General features: G+C 42.9%; 2 protein-coding genes across 3 annotated transcripts in view; one reads left to right on the top strand and one right to left on the bottom strand.

Annotated features, from left to right (window-relative positions):
• Positions 1-12,065, bottom strand: part of SMC1B (structural maintenance of chromosomes 1B) — a 63,477-nt gene extending 51,412 nt beyond the window's left edge. Inside the window, exons 1-4 of the mRNA XM_034987316.1 lie at positions 11,957-12,065; positions 2,891-3,079; positions 545-657; positions 252-455 (exon numbers count right to left, since the gene is read on the bottom strand). Coding sequence (XP_034843207.1) covers positions 252-455; positions 545-657; positions 2,891-3,079; positions 11,957-12,065 — 615 coding nt within the window. The remainder of the gene's footprint in view (positions 1-251; positions 456-544; positions 658-2,890; positions 3,080-11,956) is intronic.
• A 45-nt stretch (positions 12,066-12,110) lies between these two features.
• RIBC2 (RIB43A domain with coiled-coils 2) overlaps positions 12,111-17,387 on the top strand; it is a 16,602-nt gene continuing 11,325 nt past the window's right edge. The window contains exons 1-3 of one of the 2 annotated variants that reach the window (XM_034987313.1): positions 12,111-12,486; positions 13,284-13,365; positions 16,206-16,550. In XM_034987313.1, the coding sequence (XP_034843204.1) occupies positions 12,373-12,486; positions 13,284-13,365; positions 16,206-16,550 (541 nt within the window). In that variant the 5' untranslated portion in view covers positions 12,111-12,372. Of the gene's footprint in view, positions 12,487-13,283; positions 13,366-15,445; positions 15,531-16,205; positions 16,551-17,387 lie in introns of those variants that run through there. The other variant, XM_034987314.1, reaches the window with a different exon arrangement.

Below are 17,387 nucleotides of genomic sequence, written 5' to 3'. Positions count from 1 at the left end.
GCTTATTTTTAGTCGTTAAATAACCAGACATTTTTGTGGTTGAGGTTGTACTGCCTATTAAGGAAAAAACAAAACAATTTAAAAAACCAGTAGAAACTACATCAAAAAGTTTATTTTAAATGAATAGTGGGCTTTCTTTGTCTTACATTATTTTTACAACTTGTTAGTAATCCCAAGCCAATACCTAGCAATGCTAACAGACAGAAAGTCTTTGTATCCAAAACTTACTGGTTCCACCATCACAACCTTACCTCTTCTTTCTCTAATTTTGCGTGTTTGCGTTCTGAGGCTACATTTTTTTTCTTATTAAAATTAAACTGTGCATCCTCTTCAGCTTTCTGTAACTTTCTTTTCTTTTCCTCATATTCTCCTATAAGCTCTCCTGAAGTGCTGATTTCCTCAAAAAACTGGGTTCTTTCTTTGGGTTTTTTCATTGAAATCGATTCTACAGTTCCCTTTTAAAAACAGTAAAGCACATCAACATATAAAATATATGGATGTATTTTTAAAATCATGAATGAAATAAACTAGTACAGCTCCTTACCTGAAACACTAGACAGTTCCGTGCTTTGATTATTATGCCTATCTTTTCCAACTCAGCTATGTACACGGAACGACTCACTGGATTATCATCAAAATGAAATTCTGAGCATCCCCCTAAAATAAAAGAATAAAAACTATTATTGGAAGTATAAATACCAGACCTGTAACAACAACCTTTCAAAGTTTAGTAAAATTATTTTTTCTTATTGAAGTGGTTAGTTATGCAATAACATACATGTTACTAATAAATGCATATAATTAGTCAACAAATATGCCAAGGAGTATTCTACAGCAGTGAACAAAATGGACGGAAGTGTGGATCTCAAGTTTATACCCCATGATGCAGACAGACAAAAATGAGATATGTAACTACAATAAATATCACATGAGAAAATGTTAAGTGCTAAGGAGAAAAAAGAGAGCTAGGAAGGGGATATGGAAGTCTCTGTGTATGGGGAACAGGCATTACAATTTTAAATAGGATGATGTTATGGTCTGAATGTTTGTGTCCCTTCTAAATTCATATGTAGAAATCCGAACCCCCAAAAGTGATGGTATTAGAAGGTGGGGCCTTTGGGAGGTGATTAAGTTGTGACTGTGGTACCCTCAGGGATGGGATTAATGGGTTTACAAAAGAGACCCCACAGAGCTCCCTAGTTCCTTCCACCAATGTGAGAACATAATGAGATGTCTGCAACCCAGAAGACAGCCCCTCATCAGACCATACTGGCGACCTGATCTTGGACTTCCTGCCTCCAGGACAGTGAGAAATAAATTTTTATTGTTTATAAGCTATTTGTTATAGCAGCACAAACAAAGACACATGGGCTGGGAACAAGAACAAAACTGAGGCACCACACTTCTGATTTGAATATATGTTACAAAGCCACAGTAATCAAAACAGTATGGCACTGGCATAAAAACATAGAGACCAATGGAACAGAACAGAGAGTCCAGAAATACTGCATGATCTCACATATATGCGGAATCTAAAATAGTTAAACTCAGAGAAGCAGAGAATAGAATGGTGGATGCCAGAGACCAGGAGGAGAAAAAAACGGGGAGATGTTGGTCAAGGGTTACTAAGTTTCTGTTATGCAAGATGGTATGTTCTGGAGATCTAATGTATAGCAATGTGACTACTGTTAACAATACTGTATTATATACTTCAAATTTGCGATGAGGGTAGATCTTAGGTATTCTCACCACAAAAATACACACACATGCACATGCAAAGAAAACAGTAACCATGTAAGGTGATACACATTTAATTAGCTTGACTGTGGTGGTTACTTCACAATGTATATTAAAACATAGATGTATACCTTAAATACATGCAATTTTTTAATTAGCATTTCTTTCTTTCTTTCTTTTTTTTTTTTAAAGTAAGTTCTAGGCCCAAGGTGGGGCTCAAACCCATGACCCCAAGATCAAGAGTCACATGCTCTTCTGACTAGGCCAGTCAGGAGCCCCTAGATACATGCAATTTTTACCTGTCAATTATACCTCAATAAAGATGGGAAAACATAAATTATGATGATTTATTAGATAAATAGAGCACGCTAGGGAATCTTTACTGTAACAGAGACTTCTGAATAAAAACCCAAAGGAAGTGAGAAAACTCACCAATAAAGGCATCTATGTGGTAATGTGGTGAAATACTTAAGTTACACACTAAGGTATAAGTATTTCCAGAATTATCAGTGACTGAATCTGGGAAAAGTTAATAAGACAGTATTTATACATTAGAACATTAAGACCATGTTCTAGCACACCAGAATGAAATACCAAAAACAAAAAAACAAAACCAAGACATGCCTATTTTATGGAGGCTCTATAAACTCTGAGCATATAGAAAAGATACACGTAAACAACTCTCAATCTTGCTTATTCAGGAAATGGGTTTATTCATGAAATCCCTGTTTCCTGAATAATTACAAAATAAAATTCAAATATTTCACTCAAGTTGCTATTTGGTGGTAGAAAAACTTTCAGTGCAAACCAAAAATATACATATAATCAGTTCATCACTAAGAAAACTAGATACACATACCAAGAGAACCTCCTTCATTTTAACCTAATAACCAGGTAGAAAAATGCTATTTGACAGCAAGGAAATGTGAACAAATCCATCTGCTTAAAGAAAACTCTTAGTGGGGGATCAAACAGGTTCTATTACTTGCTTCTGAGATTTGCCATCTAAGACAGGAAAAAAAACCCAAATCTCTAGTTTACTATGCCAGTGGAATAACAAATCACACCCTTCAAAAAAAGAAAAAAACAGATGATCTGATTTAACTTTTGAAAAATCAAATAACTCATAAGCAATTATCTACCAAAAAAATACCTCGGATAATCCTTGTAAATGTTTTCTCTTCTCCACTTTCCTCCACATACACAATTTTCACACTTGCAGAAGAAGAGACAGGTCTTCCAATATGTGCTCCATGAATGAGTTCTTGAATATTTTTCACTCTTAAATTAGCTGTTTTCTCTCCCATTACAAAACTAAGTGCATCCATTACATTAGATTTTCCTGGGAAAGAAAAGAGAGAGGAAAAAGTTATTCCTTCTTAATAATAAAAAACCTTACCCAGAGTCAAATAAACCAGGCCACCAATGGAAGTGAAATATAGCCAATACACGTTTCAATAGTACTGCCTCGTCTATATTTAAGATGCATGTGACTGAACAATTTTATGTAGATCACTGGTTTCTTCTATGCAGCCTAGGGTAGAGTATTAAGTGGCCTAAATTTAAGGATCTAAATAAGGGGATCTAAACCCCAACTCTCTTCCATTATTAAATATTATACTATGGCAAATCATCTCTGAATTTCAGTTATTCTCATTTTATGAATATTAACTATCACATACTTTTAGAAATGGCTAACTATATCCAAGATATTCCCACAGACAATAAGGTTGCTAGAATATTTACGATTGGTGGGAGTTGGTGGTACAGAAAAGTTATACAGCAGGCCTGAGCCTTTTATTTATTTTTTTTAAGATTTTTATTTATTTATTTGAGAGAGAGAACATGCAGGAGTGGGGGGAGGGGCAAGAGGGGAGGGAAAGGCAGAGGGAGTGCCTGTATCCTTTTGAATTAGTGTTTTTGTATTCTTTGGGTAAATACCCAGTAGCGTGATTACTGGATCACAGGCTAGTTCTATTTTTAACTTTCTGAGGAACCTCCATACTGTTTTCCACAGTGGCTGCACCAGTTTGCATTCCCACCAACAGTGCACGAGGGTTCCTTTTTCTCCACATCCTCACCAACACTTGTTATTTCTTGTGTTTTTGATCTTAGCTGTTGTGGCAGGTGTGAGGTGATAGCTCATTATAGTTTTGATTTGCATTTCCCTGATGATGAGTGATGCAGAGCATCTTTTCATGTGTCTGTTGGCCATCTGTGTGTCTTCTTTGGAGAAATATCTGTTCATGTTGTCTGCCTATTTTTCAATTGGATTATTTGCTTTTTGGGTGTTGAGTTCTATAACTTCTTTATATATTTTGGATACTAATCCTTTATCTAAATCCATTCATCTTTTGAGCCAGCAATTCCACTTCCAGAAATCTACCTCCCTGATATATGTGTACAACTATTATACAATGGAAAATACATAGTTATGCAATTCATTATAGGTTTTTTCTAACAGAAAAAGATCAGAAACAACTCAAGTGTCTAGAAATTAAAGGAATACTTGAAATAACTGTGTAACAGCCACCCAATGGGAGAATTACACAGCAGAAAGATGACAGAAGAGGATGTAATAAGTGAAAAAAAGAGTTTGTAACAGCATATATTGTAAAAAACTAAATATAAACTTTGGCATAAAGAACTGAGGGGCTAGAAATAACAATACATATATATTTGCTTGCATTTGCAAAAAGGGATACTGAAAGATAATTAAGAAATGGTCATTTAGGGGCGCCTGGGTGGCTCAGTGATTAAGCGACTGCCTTCGGCTCAGGTCATGATCCCGGGGTCCTGGGATCGAGCCCCACATCAGGCTCTCTGCTCCGCGGGAAGCCTGTTTCTCCCTCTCCCGCTGCCCCTGCTTGTGTTCCTGTTCTCGCTGTGTCTCTCTCTGTCAAACAAATAAATAAAATCTTAAAAAAAAAAATTTTTTTTGGATAGCAAATGCAGTAATTTCTTTGACATTGGCTGTAACAATATTTTTCTAGATAGGTTCCCTGAAGCAAGGGAAATAAAAGCAAAAATAAACCATTGGGACTACATCAAAATAAAAAGCTTCTTCATGGCAAAGAAAATAATCAACAAAACTAAAAGACAACCTACTGAATAGAAGATATTTGCAAATGACATATGCAATAAAGGATTAGTTTCTAAAATAAAGAAGTTATAGAACTCAACACCCAAAAAGCAAATAATCCAATTGAAAAATAGGCAGACAACATGAACAGATATTTCTCCAAAGAAGACACACAGATGGCCAACAGACACATGAAAAGATGCTCTGCATCACTCATCATCAGGGAAATGCAAATCAAAACTATAATGAGCTATCACCTCACACCTGCCACAACAGCTAAGATCAAAAACACAAGAAATAACAAGTGTTGGTGAGGATGTGGAGAAAAAGGAACCCTCGTGCACTGTTGGTGGGAATGCAAACTGGTGCAGCCACTGTGGAAAACAGTATGGAGGTTCCTCAAAAAGTTAAAAATAGAACTAGCCTGTGATCCAGTAATCACGCTACTGGGTATTCACCCAAAGAATACAAAAACACTAATTCAAAAGGATACAGGTACCCCGAAGTTTATAGCAGCATTATTTACAATAGCAAAGATACGGAAGCAGCCTAAGTGTCCATCAACTGATGAATGGATAAAGAAGATGGGGTATGTATATACAGTGCAGTATTAGTCATTAAAAAAGAATGAGGGCACCTGGGTGGCTCAGTTGGTTGGGTGACTGCCTTCGGCTCAGGTCATGATCCTGGAGTCCCTGGATCAAGTCCCGCATCGGGCTCCCTGCTCGGCGGGGAGTCTGCTTTGTCCTCTGACCCTATCCCCTCTCATGTGTTCTCTCTCTCTCATTCTCTCTCTCTCAAATAAATAAATAAAATCTTTAAAAAAAATAAAAAAATAAAAAAGAATGAAATCTTGCCATTTGCAACATCATGGATGGAGCTAGAGAATATAATGCTAAGCGAAGTCATTCAGTCAGAGAAAGACAAATACCATGATTTCACTCATGTGGAATTTAAGAAACAAAACAAAAGGGAAAAAAGAGAGAGGCAAACCAAGAAACAGATCAAAAAAAAGAAAAAGAAAAAGAAACAGATACTTAAGTATAGAGAACAAACTGATGGTCACCAGACGGAAGATGGTGGGGGGAAGGGTGAAATAGACGATGGGGATTAAAGAGTACACTTATCATGCTGAGCACTGAGTAATGTATAGAATTGTCCAATTACTATATTGTATACCTGGAACTAATATAACACTGTATGTTAACTATATTGGAATTAAAGTTAAAAACTTAATAAAATTTAAAAAAACATTTGGGTAAATGGTGGATCAGGAACATTTGTCTAATGTCAAAGTAACACTAGTAACACTAGAACACTAGACTAGTTAGAAGGGAAAAACTAATTGCACAGTGGAGTTATCACTGTCACCACTCTAATCCAGGGGTCAATCTTAGCACCACTAGTGGTAAAACAAATAGATATTATGTGATGTAATACAGTGTGAAGTATACAACATCACCTATGATGGAGTCTAATCAAAAATGTTTAATTTGAACCCATCAACCTTTTAGGTATTGCATTTTTTCAAATGCCTTTTCCTCATCTATCAAGAAATAAAATGGGGGTGCCTGGGTGGCTCAGTTGGTTGGACTGCCTTCGTCTCAGGTCATGATCCTGGAGTCCCGGGATCAAGTCCCACATCGGGCTCCCTGCTCAGCAGGGAGTTTGCTTCTCCCTCTGACCCTCCCCCGTCTCATGCTCTTTCTCTCAAATAAATAAATAAAATCTTAAAAAAAAAAAAGAAATAAAATGGATCTTTTTTCTTGTGGGAACAGATGAAGATTACTGATATAACAGTGTGGCACATGGATTAAACTAGGGTAAGACCAAAGGTTGGGAACTCAGCTAAAAGATTACTACATTAATCCAAGGAAGAAATGATGAGAGCCTGAAACAGTGATAGTAGTGGGAATAGAGGGAAGAGGACAAGATCATTAAGGTGGTAGAACTGGCTCAGATTGGTAATGTTCTGGGTGTGACAGGGAGAATTTATAAGGATGAAGGAGAATTCATTTAGTTGGCAGCCATATGGAACTTGGAACTCTGGGAGAAAGGCAATCTGAAGTCCAAGGAACAGCAAATGCTAAGACCCTGAAACAGAAATAAGATTGGTCTATGTAAGGAAGGCAAAAAAAAAGCATTTCTGACTAGAGCATAGTAAATATGGGGGAAGAGAATATTAGAGAAGAGAAATACACAGGGGCCAGATTATAAAGGGTTTTGTGGATCATGGTAAGAAATACTGGATTTTATTCCAAGTGTAGGGGAAAGCCACTGGAGAGTTTTAAGCTGGGCAGTGCTCAGATTTATAGATTTACTTTTTTAGTTTGTTTTTTTAACTGCTCAATCTGACGCTGTGAGAATGAATTGCAAAGAGAAAAGAAAGAAAGCCGAGGGACATGTCAGGAAGTTATAGCAATAGTCCAAATGAGAGCTCTAGCAGCTTTGACTGAGTGAGAGCAGTGAAAAGTGGCAAGAAACAACTGGATTCAGGATGTATTTCAGAGGTAGAGTTATTAGGATTTATAGATTAGATGAGGGATGTGGGGTATAGAAGGAGGAATAAAGAATTACTCTAGGTATCTGGTCTGAATGAATGAGTAAATGGTGCCCCTTACTGAGTAGGTAAGACCTTGGAAGAAAACAAGTTTGGGCGAAGTAGGGGAGAGGAAATTTACTATTCTTTCTGATTACAGTATTTTTTTTTTAAATTTTATTTTTAAGTAATCTCTATGCCCAAAATGGGGCTTGAACTCAACGGAGCCAGCCAGGCACCCCTGATTATTTCACATGTCTACTATAAATAGCAAAAAAAAAAAAAATGCTGAATATTATAGCCCTAGATATATAATTTTGTAAGTCAGCAGCATAAGGATGGTATTTGAAGCTATGGGACTGAATAAGATCACCTAGGAAAAGAACATAGGGTAGACACAGACAGAGGATATATTTCCAGGGGGTAGGAGGACTCCAGTGCTTAAGAGACCCAGGGGAGAAGCAGCCAATAACTGAAGGCTTGCCAGTGAAACAGGAGAAAACCTAGTTGGATACAAAGTCAGAAGAGCAAAGAGGCTCAAGGGAGAGATGAAATGTGACCTGCCATGCAACCTAGACAGCAAGACCTTCCCTTGACCAACTTCTTTAAAAACCCCAGCATTTCTGATTCCCCTCCCGTTTCTATTTTTCTTCTTAATACTTAACACTTTAATATTCTATATACTTCTCATATTTTGCTGTCTGTCTCTGTGCACTTGAACATAAGTTCTACATGGGAAGAGATTTTTATCTGTTTACTGATGAGAACAGTGCATGGCACATACTAGGCATTCCATTATTTTTAAACGAATGAAATAGCACTGATAAGTCAAACAGGATGAGGAAGGAAATTGGCCACTGACTCTTACAAGATGTAGGTCAAAGGTGACCTAGGTAAGTGTTATTTCAGTGGAGCTTGGGACTGAAAACTGAATCAAGAGCACTGAGGATGGTTCAGAGTTTTATTGTACTGATAAAATGGGGCGACAGCCTAAAAAGACAGTGAAGTTAAAGGGCTTTTCCCCAGGCATTTCATTATAAAATTTTCAAACACATAAGAAAGTTGAAAATTTCATAGTAAACACCCATATATTTACCACTAAATTCTACAATTAACATTGTACTATACTTTCTTTTCATATAACTATCCATCCTCTATGTCATAAGAGTGTTAATAAGGCATGTATTATTGCTAATGAAAATTATCCAGTAAGGGAGGAAGATACAATCCAAAAGAGAATGATAATCACAGAAGCAAAGAACTGAGGAGGGAGCAGGATGTAAATCACAAGCGGAGAGGATAGCCTTAGACTCAGGCACACTTATGGAACTTCCCTGCTAAATAGTCCCTGCTTCAAAGTCTATTTTTTCCATAAAGTTAAATATTATCACCCTGGCAAGTACTTACCCTAGAATTCCAACATTATACACCGCTGCTCCCCTACACATGCACTACATTCTTGACAATTTGGGCTATTAACTGTCCCACAAATAGACTCACAAATCTCTAGAAAAATATTCTTTACTCTTTGGGCCAGCTCAAATGGTAAGTCCTCTAGAAAACCTTTCCTTATCTTTACCTCTTCCTGTCCATACCTCCCTAAATCAGATCTAGAATTTTCCTTGCTTAAAGTTCCATAAACAGTGTCATCGGGACTTCTATTTCAATAAGTGTGCCATTTTCTTATACTCCCAATGCCTCGGGAGCAGAAGCTGTCTTATTATACATATCTTCTTCTGCTTCTAATACTATATATACACACAAAAACTATTTGCTAAATTTGAGTGGAAAACATCAAGGTTAAGATTAAAGATGAAATTTTCCCACTACCTACAAAGAAACCAACATTAGATTTACTAAAAACAAACGAGAACATGTCAAATTTTGACAGGTGGTAGCAATAAGAAATTATTACAAAAAGAATGACAACTAGCTAAATTGAAGTTTAAGAGAAAGTGAGTATGACAGAAAATTATCAATTGGTTTCATAAAATCTACCTAAATGGGTAATTCTGTAAGATTTTTAAAAAGATGATTTATGAACAAGTATTCAAATGAATATAAATGAATAACACCCATTAAATTAGTCATGGATTAGTATTATACTGAGTTTTGGCCATCGTATAGAAGGAGAATGTGAATAGCCCATGCAACATTCAGCAGTAAGTAAACCAGAAATTGTTGTTGTGGAGAGATGATATTAAAGGTAATGCTGAAATAATCCATGACTGGCTTTGCATGGTTCTAAGTAAAATCTCTGGGTTACCAGTGATTCTCAGGAGGGGAATGGAGCTTCCAGGGCATGTGGGACAAGAGGAAGTTGTAAAGGCATTTTCACGATAACCTTAAGATATATTGTTAATCACGATATGTACTGTTGAATTAAGAAAAGAAATAAGATTATTTTGAAACTTACGTTTGGCACTAGTTTAAAAAAGGTCAAAACACCCACTTTATCCGGATCTTGAACGGCAGTGGGCAAGTAATTTAGGCTGACTGCAGTATAAGACTTTACCCAAATACTCATTCAAAATATTACACTGTTGGAAGTACAAAATATAACTGAGCAACTCTTCACATAATCACCAGTTAAAAAGTGAAAATCAACTGCTGGTGGGCCTACTAACCTGATAACTGAGTGGATATACTCACTGTATACTTACCCTTACTTTTTTCAATGTCTTTTTGACAACAGAATCAATCTGGCCTGAGAGCGCCACAAAGAAGATTTGAGTTAGGGAAAATCTCCAAGTAACTATCATTTTAGACCCTCTACCTGCTGGGGTCATTACATCTATGGATCTTACCACAGTGCGGTAGGGAGCCTGGCCAGGCCTGAACTCAAGTCCAGGCTCTGCCACTTCCTGGGTGACCGTGGAGAGTCATCTGACCCCTCTGCACCTCAGTTGCCTATACTACAAAATGGGATAACACCCACTTAGGAGCCCTGAAATAGGGATGCCAGAAACTTGGTAAAAGCTCCATGAATGCCGTTACTATTACAAAATTCCTGCGTAGAAGGTTCCTTGAATCCAAACAGTTGTTAAGGCTCCTTAAAACCAATGATTTCCTTCAGCTCTCTCTCACTTACTCTTTGGATGGGAAAAGGAAGGGGGTGGAGAGGAAAGGTGCAGCAAGACGGAGTCACCCCTGTCAAGCAGGGGCCTGTGTCAAGCAATGGGGTAGCAGGTAAGAGCACTGCAGCTAAGACCAGATGTTACCTAGACCAGCACCAGCTCATGACACACTCGGAACTGATGACCAGCAGAAACAAAGGAGGTCTGCAAAGGCCTAAGACTGATCAAATCCCTTTAAAAAGAGGATTTTTCAGACTTCTCAGACACTGGCCCCTCTGTGTCTGGCCACTTCAGAAAGGCAGCGGGGGAAGGCGGCGCCTGGGTGGCTCAGTCAGTTCAGTGACCAAGGCTTAAAAAAGACTGACCTTCCAAAGGAACAGAGATCCTTCACTGCTTGAACATAACAAGCAGTGAGTGCCCAGCACTGACCCTGACTGAGGCCGCATCTCAACCAGGAACGCACAGACTAACCTCAGGGTGGGTGGGTTAACTTCCTACCTCCGGCTCTACTTGTTTTTCGTGACTTGTCTTGGGCTTTGCTTGTGTAAGCAGCCAAGTCAAACCCGTGGCGAACGGTCACTGAGTTTGGACTCCCGAACCGGCTTTATAGTTATGCCAACCGTGCTCGTGACAAGAGGCGACTAGGGCTCAGGGCTGGAGAAGAAACTCCCAAAGCCCTGGGAGCCAGAGAGCAAAGGAGGGGAGGGTCCTGGTCAAACGCGGCGTTGGGCGTGGAGGTGGAGGGTCGTGGCCCAGCAGCGGGGGGCAAGGTGGGCACGCGGCGGTGGCGGGCTGAGCGCAGGGGCGCGGGGGGCCAAGGGCAGGGTCCGGGCGCCGGAGGGCCGGGGGCTGGGCACCGGGCGGCGGGGCGCTGGGCAGCTGAAGGTGAGGGCCCGGCGGCCGAGGGGGAGGGCAGGCACCCGGCCCAAGCGCCGGGTGCCGGAGGGCTGGCGGCGGAGGCCGAGGGTCGGGGTCTCGGTCTGGGCCCTGGAAGGCCGCGGGCCAGGCGCTGGGGGTCGAGGGTCAGAGGGCGAGGGTGGGCGCCCGCGGGCTGGGCGAAGGACAAGGGGAGGCACCCGGCGGCGAGGCTGAGGGCCGGGTGGCCGAGGGCGACGGTCGCGCGGCAGAGGACTGGGCGCGGGGGGCGGAGGACGAGCGTGGGCAGCTGGCGGCGCGGGCGGAGGGTGGAGAGTCGGGCTCCCGGTGCCGGAGGGCCGGGGGGAGGGGGTCAGGGCCTGGGGTGCGGGCTGCGGAGGGCCGGGGGCAGGCGGCGGAGAGCGGGCCGGGGCCCGGAGGACGAGGCTGGGCAGCCGGCGGCGAGGGTCGGGGCCCCGAGGAGAGCGGCAGGGGCCAGGCCCGGCGGCGGAGGGCGCGTCGGGGCGCGTGGGGTTGGAGCGAGGCTGGCGGAGGCCCGCGGGCAGCAAGCGCCTCAGCCGCGCACGCCGGGCCTCCCTCACGTCCCCTTGGCGAAATGCGGCCTGGGCGAGCCGGCCGGGCGGAGGCTTTCGGGGTCCCAGTTACCGGAGCCATTGGGGCCAATGATGCAGGTGAACCTCCTGAAAGGGCCGATGACTTGGCGGCCCCGCCACGACTTAAAGTTCTCCACGAGCAACAGCTCCAGGCGGCCCATGGCTGCGGCCGCGGCGCCTCAAACCGCTTCCTCACACGCCGGCAGGAAAAGCGCGGGAAGGGCCCCGCGGCGTCTCGCGAGAGGACAGCGAGAACCCAGCGGGCGCCGCGCCGTTCCTAAGCAACCGGTCTGTTTACGTCTCCGAGGAAAGCGGTCTCCGCGCCTTTGGCCGGGTCGCAGAAAGCCCGACAGAGAGCTTGCGACGCCAGCGCGTATTGCAGGGGAACCATCCTCGCGTAGCCTACAGCTCGTTTCAGCATCTCGCATGCCTTAAAAACCCCTCAGGGTTTCTTCTCCACTTCCGGCCATGGCGCTAGCTCAGCCCAGGGACCTGGAGCAGTACTTGGCCCTGGGCAAGAGGAGGCATAACGAGTTGTGCAGGCAGAAACGGATCTTCAACGCCAGGAACAGGATCATCGGGGTGAGGTCCCCGGACCGGGGGGGCGTGTGCGGGGCGTGGCGGGGGAGGCGGGCGGCGGGACGGCGGAGGCGAACCCCTGCAGTGAAACCGCTGATGCTGAGGCACAGCGGCGGACGGCCCGAGGTGTGCTGGGGAAGACCAGTTCGTTGTGTTGACTACTGACGACGGGCAAGACCTTCGCAGACCCGATACTGCACCCCCTCACCTGCGGGGCAGGCAGGGAGGGGCTTGCCTGCCCTGAGTGGCTCAACAGAGGCCTGAGCGTGGGTCTCCTCTCTCTGAGCCGGATTTTCTACGCTGCCAGGGGCTCCCTCCGGTCTATCCATCTGGCAAATGCCGGTGGCGTTCCTCTTTTGCGGCGAGCCTGAGCTGGTGCCAGGAAATGGGGAATATGGCAGACCCTGCCTGACCTTGCAGAGTTCGTGGCCCATGGAGGAGAGGAGAGGCAAGCACTAAAATGGCCACATTAACGTGCAGTGGAATCAGTGCTGTGAGGGAGGGGAGCACAGGGTGTCAGAGGAGCACAGACTGGGGCCAGGAAAGGAAATCAGAGAGGGCTTCCCAGAGGTGTTGCCTAAGCGGGGTTCTGAAGATATCTACTGACCAAGAGAAAGGGAGAAGGCAGCTCTGGGGACAGGCTGAAGAACCAACTGTAAGCAAAGGCATGCAGGTATGAGAAGACCTGAAGTGTACCTAAGACAACAGTGGAACAAGGCTTAAAAAAGATAAGTAGGATTGTCATCGATGGACTAAAATTAACTGGCTGTAACTTGTCTCCCCTTTTTTTCCATTCCTAGGGAGACACAGAAGCCTGGGACGTTCAGGTTCGTGACCAGAAGATAAAAGAAGCAACTGAGAAAGCTAGACATGAAACTTTTGGTGAGCATTTCCTGAAGCCTCCCTAGCAGTTTAGGGCTGTGTACCTCTTGACCCAGTCCTCATGTCTTCAAATACGTAAAACTTGTCATTTTCACACTCCTCCTCCTTTTAAGATTTCATAGTTGCTTGTGTTTAAGTAACTTAATGTGTTGATTCTTTCTCTCTTAAAGGGAAAACAGATATTGAATTCTATTTGGGTTGTAGGAAATACATTTTGAGGGTAAATGTACATTTTATTAGTTTTCTTTGAAAACTGGTTATGAAAAACCCTAAACACACACCATTCTCTGCCCAAAAGTTCCAGACCCTCTCCTGGGGACAACTGCTTGCACTAAATGACACACACACAATCCCAACTCACACCCCTGTGCTGACTCGGAGCTAGATATGATAGCTTGGCAGCCCTGAGATAAAAATTTCAAATAGAATTCATTTTCCCACATCAGGTGCAACAATTCCAGCTTATCTTTTTCAAAGCACCATAGGATTTTTAAATTTTTTAAAAGATATATTCATTTATTTGAAAGAGCAGGGGGAGGGGCAGAGGGAGAGAATCTCAAGCAGACTCCACACCCAGTGTGGAGCCCAACTGGGGGTTCAGTCTCATGACCCTGAGATCATGACCTGAGCCCAAATCAAGAGTCAGACGCTCAACTGACTGAGCCACCCAGGCGCCCCTATAAGGATTTTTTTTTTTAAAGATTTTATTTATTTATTTGAGACAGAATGAGAGAGAGAGCACATGAGAGGGGGGAGGGTCAGAGGGAGAAGCAGACTCCCCACCGAGCAGGGAGCCCGATGCGGGACTCGATCCAGGGACTCCAGGATCATGACCTGAGCCGAAGGCAGTCGCTTAACCAACTGAGCCACCCAGGCGCCCTATAAGGATTTTTTTTTAAATAGAAAAAAGCAGATGCAAAATTGTATATACCATGGGCTATGAACTAAATGTTAAAATATATTTTAAAAAAATAAGCTTAGAAAAAGACAGAAAGAAAATATACCAAAATGTAAGCAGTGGTGATGTTGGAATGATAGAATATGAATGAAGTTTATTTTCTTCTCTAGTTTCTGAACAGTTCACCTTTTTATGTTATGTTTAAAAATAATTCAAACTTACAAGAACAATATGACAGGATATACATACCTACTACCCCATTAGATGTTAATATTTTGCCAAACTGGCTTTAGATATCTTATTTTAAGAATTCTTTTTGAGAATTAAATTCTATATATGTATGTATGTATGTATGTGTATCTATAACTATAGATATATAAATGCTATAATGTATATCTAAAAATGTATAAATGTTTAAATGTATACATAAGTATATATAAACCCTACATATGTGTATGTATAGTTATAGATAGATAGAGCTCTCCCCCACCTCATCGTCCCTCCTCCTCCCTCCTCAGACAGATACATCATTTCCATGCATGTTTCTTGTAATATTGTACTATTTATATACATATTCATGATGATATAAAAATTTTTGTGTGTGTTTTAAGATACAATTTCGTGTGGGTGTTTTAAAATTTCACCGAAATCTTACATAAATACATTGAATGGATCCTTTTGCAACTTTTTTTATTCAACATATTTTTAAAATTAATCAGTCATGGGGTGCCTGGGTGGCTCAGTCAGTTCAGTGACCGACTCTTGATTTTGGCTCCTTGCTCAACAGGGAATCTGCTTCTCTTCCTCTCCCTCTGCCCCTCCCCCCCCCACTTGCACAGTCTCTCTCTCTCAAATAAATAAAATCTTAAAAAAAAAATAAAATTAGGGATGCCTGGGTGGCTCAGTCGGTTAAACATCTGCCTTTGCCTCAAGTCATGATCTCCAGGTCCTGGGATTGAGTGCCGAGTTGGGCTCCTTGCTTGGCAGGGAGTCTGCTTCTCCCTCTGCCTGCTGCTTCCCCTGCTTGTGCTCTCTCTCTCTCTGACAAATAAATAAATAAAATCTTAAAAAAAATTAATCAGTGATCTACATGTAGAATGTTCTTTTTAATTATCTTATGATATTTTGTTATATGAATTAACCACAATTTCTTTATTCATTCCCCTCCCGATGGCTGATTTAGATTTTTTCCAAACAATGCTGCAATGACTATCCATGTGTTATGTCCCTAGTGTACGTAGGTGAGAGATACCTAGAAGTAGAAATGGTAGGTCATTGGGTGTGCATGTTTTCAATTTTATGGGATATTTATTGGCAAATTGCTTTCCAAAGTTATAAGTGTACCAAGTTGCACTCTCCCAAGCAGTGAATGAGAAATCTTGTTTCCTTACTACCCTTACTAATGTCCTTACTAATATATGCTATTATTAGCATTTTAAATATTTTGCCAATTTATCAGATGGTTCCCATCTTGTAAGGCCAGTCATCTTTTCAGAAGCCTTTTGATCATTCAGGTTTCTTTATAGTGATTTGCCTGATCCTATTCTTGGCCTACTTTTTGCTTTGGTTGTTTGGTGGGTTGTTTTGTTTTGTTTTGAGAGAGTGCATGCATGAGGAGGGGGAGGGGCAGAGGGAGAGGGAGAACCTTAAACAGGCTTCACATGGAGCACAGAGCCTGACTTGCATCGTGATCGGTCACGACCTGAGCTGAATCAAGAGTCGGTTGCTTAACCAACTGCGCCACCCAGGCGTCCCTGTTTGGTTTTTTTAAACTGATTTGTAGAGACTCTTTACATATTCAGAATACTAATTCTTTGATGGCTGTGTTACCTTTTCAGAGGCTTATACTACTTTAGAATCACTAAAAATTATTTTTTAAAGCGGATTCAAATTTATTTTTTCTCCGAACCTTAATCTTACAGATATGTTCCATTTCTTCCAGCTGCTGAAATGAGGCAAAATGACAAAATCACATGCATATTGGAAGGCCGGGAAAGGCGAGATAAGAGAAGCCTCTGTAAAGCCATCAGTGACTTCCAGCAGCACTTCCAGAGGCCAGAAACGCGCCGTGAATTTGACCTATCAGACCCCCTAGCGCTTAGGAAAGATCTTCCAGCTAGGCAGTCGGATAATGATATTCGGAATACAGTATCAGGAATGCAGAGATTCATGGGAGAGGATTTAAACTTGTGCGAGAGGAAGAAATTCCAGGAGGAACAAAACAGGGAATGGTCCTTGCAACAGCAGAGGGAGTGGGAGAAAGCCCGCGCCCACCAGAGATGTGCAGGTAATGCAACAAGAAGGACAAACTGGTCTCAGTACTTTCTTCAACAGATCGGCCCCCTGGTCTTTTCCCCCGCTTCATTTTTGTCTCTTAAGTCCTACTAATGTGCTGTGTTGGCCAGAGTCAGCCTGCATTCTAGGATTTGAATGTCTTCAGTCACATGTCAGTTGTGCAGGGGACCGGCTCTGAGCTTGCACTCTGAGCCCGGGCTCCCGCGGGGTGCTGGGGCGCACAGTACCTTGGAATGCACCCTGCCCTTGGGGTGCTCACAGTCTGCTGGGAAGACATTGGAGAATACACGGGTGCAGCCGGGTTGTCTCAGGGCTGTGCTAGATGTCCCTACAGGGTCTGAGGGGTGTGGCCGAGGGCACCCTGGTCACATGTCCTCACCAGGACCCTCTGGGCCCAGGGATCCTCTCTGACAGAGCCTCCACAGCAGGAAACAGCCTCTCTCCTGGAGGGCGCTGCAAGGCCAGCACATCCTGCTGGCACTCCGGTGGCCAGCATTTCTGCTTTACCAGGGCCTCTGCGTGGGGACTCCCAGCAGCTTCTGATCTCTGGCGACTTCTCGTGCCAGGAAGACGCTGTAATGGAGAGGACAGTGTCACGGCTCTCGTGCACGTGCTGGTGGGGTGACAGGACACAGAAGTGCTTTGGTGAAGACCAAACAGGAGCTGTGACAGGGAGTGAGGCCCCCTCACACCCTCCCAACTCCCCCAACCCCAGCCTTGCCTCTCTGGTGGTTTCCCTGCAGCCTCCCTGGGCAGCTCGCCCTCCTCCCAGCACCCCTCCCCTCTTCTCTTCTCTTCTCTTCTCTTCTCTTCTCTTCTCTTCTCTTCT

Source organism: Mirounga leonina, unplaced genomic scaffold (genome assembly GCF_011800145.1).
Source record: "Mirounga leonina isolate KUSES-001 unplaced genomic scaffold, KU_Mleo_1.0 Mir_418, whole genome shotgun sequence".
Classification (NCBI taxonomy): domain Eukaryota; kingdom Metazoa; phylum Chordata; class Mammalia; order Carnivora; family Phocidae; genus Mirounga; species Mirounga leonina.
The sequence above is the reverse complement of the archived record's forward strand: the minus strand, read 5'-3'. Positions and strand labels throughout refer to the sequence as shown.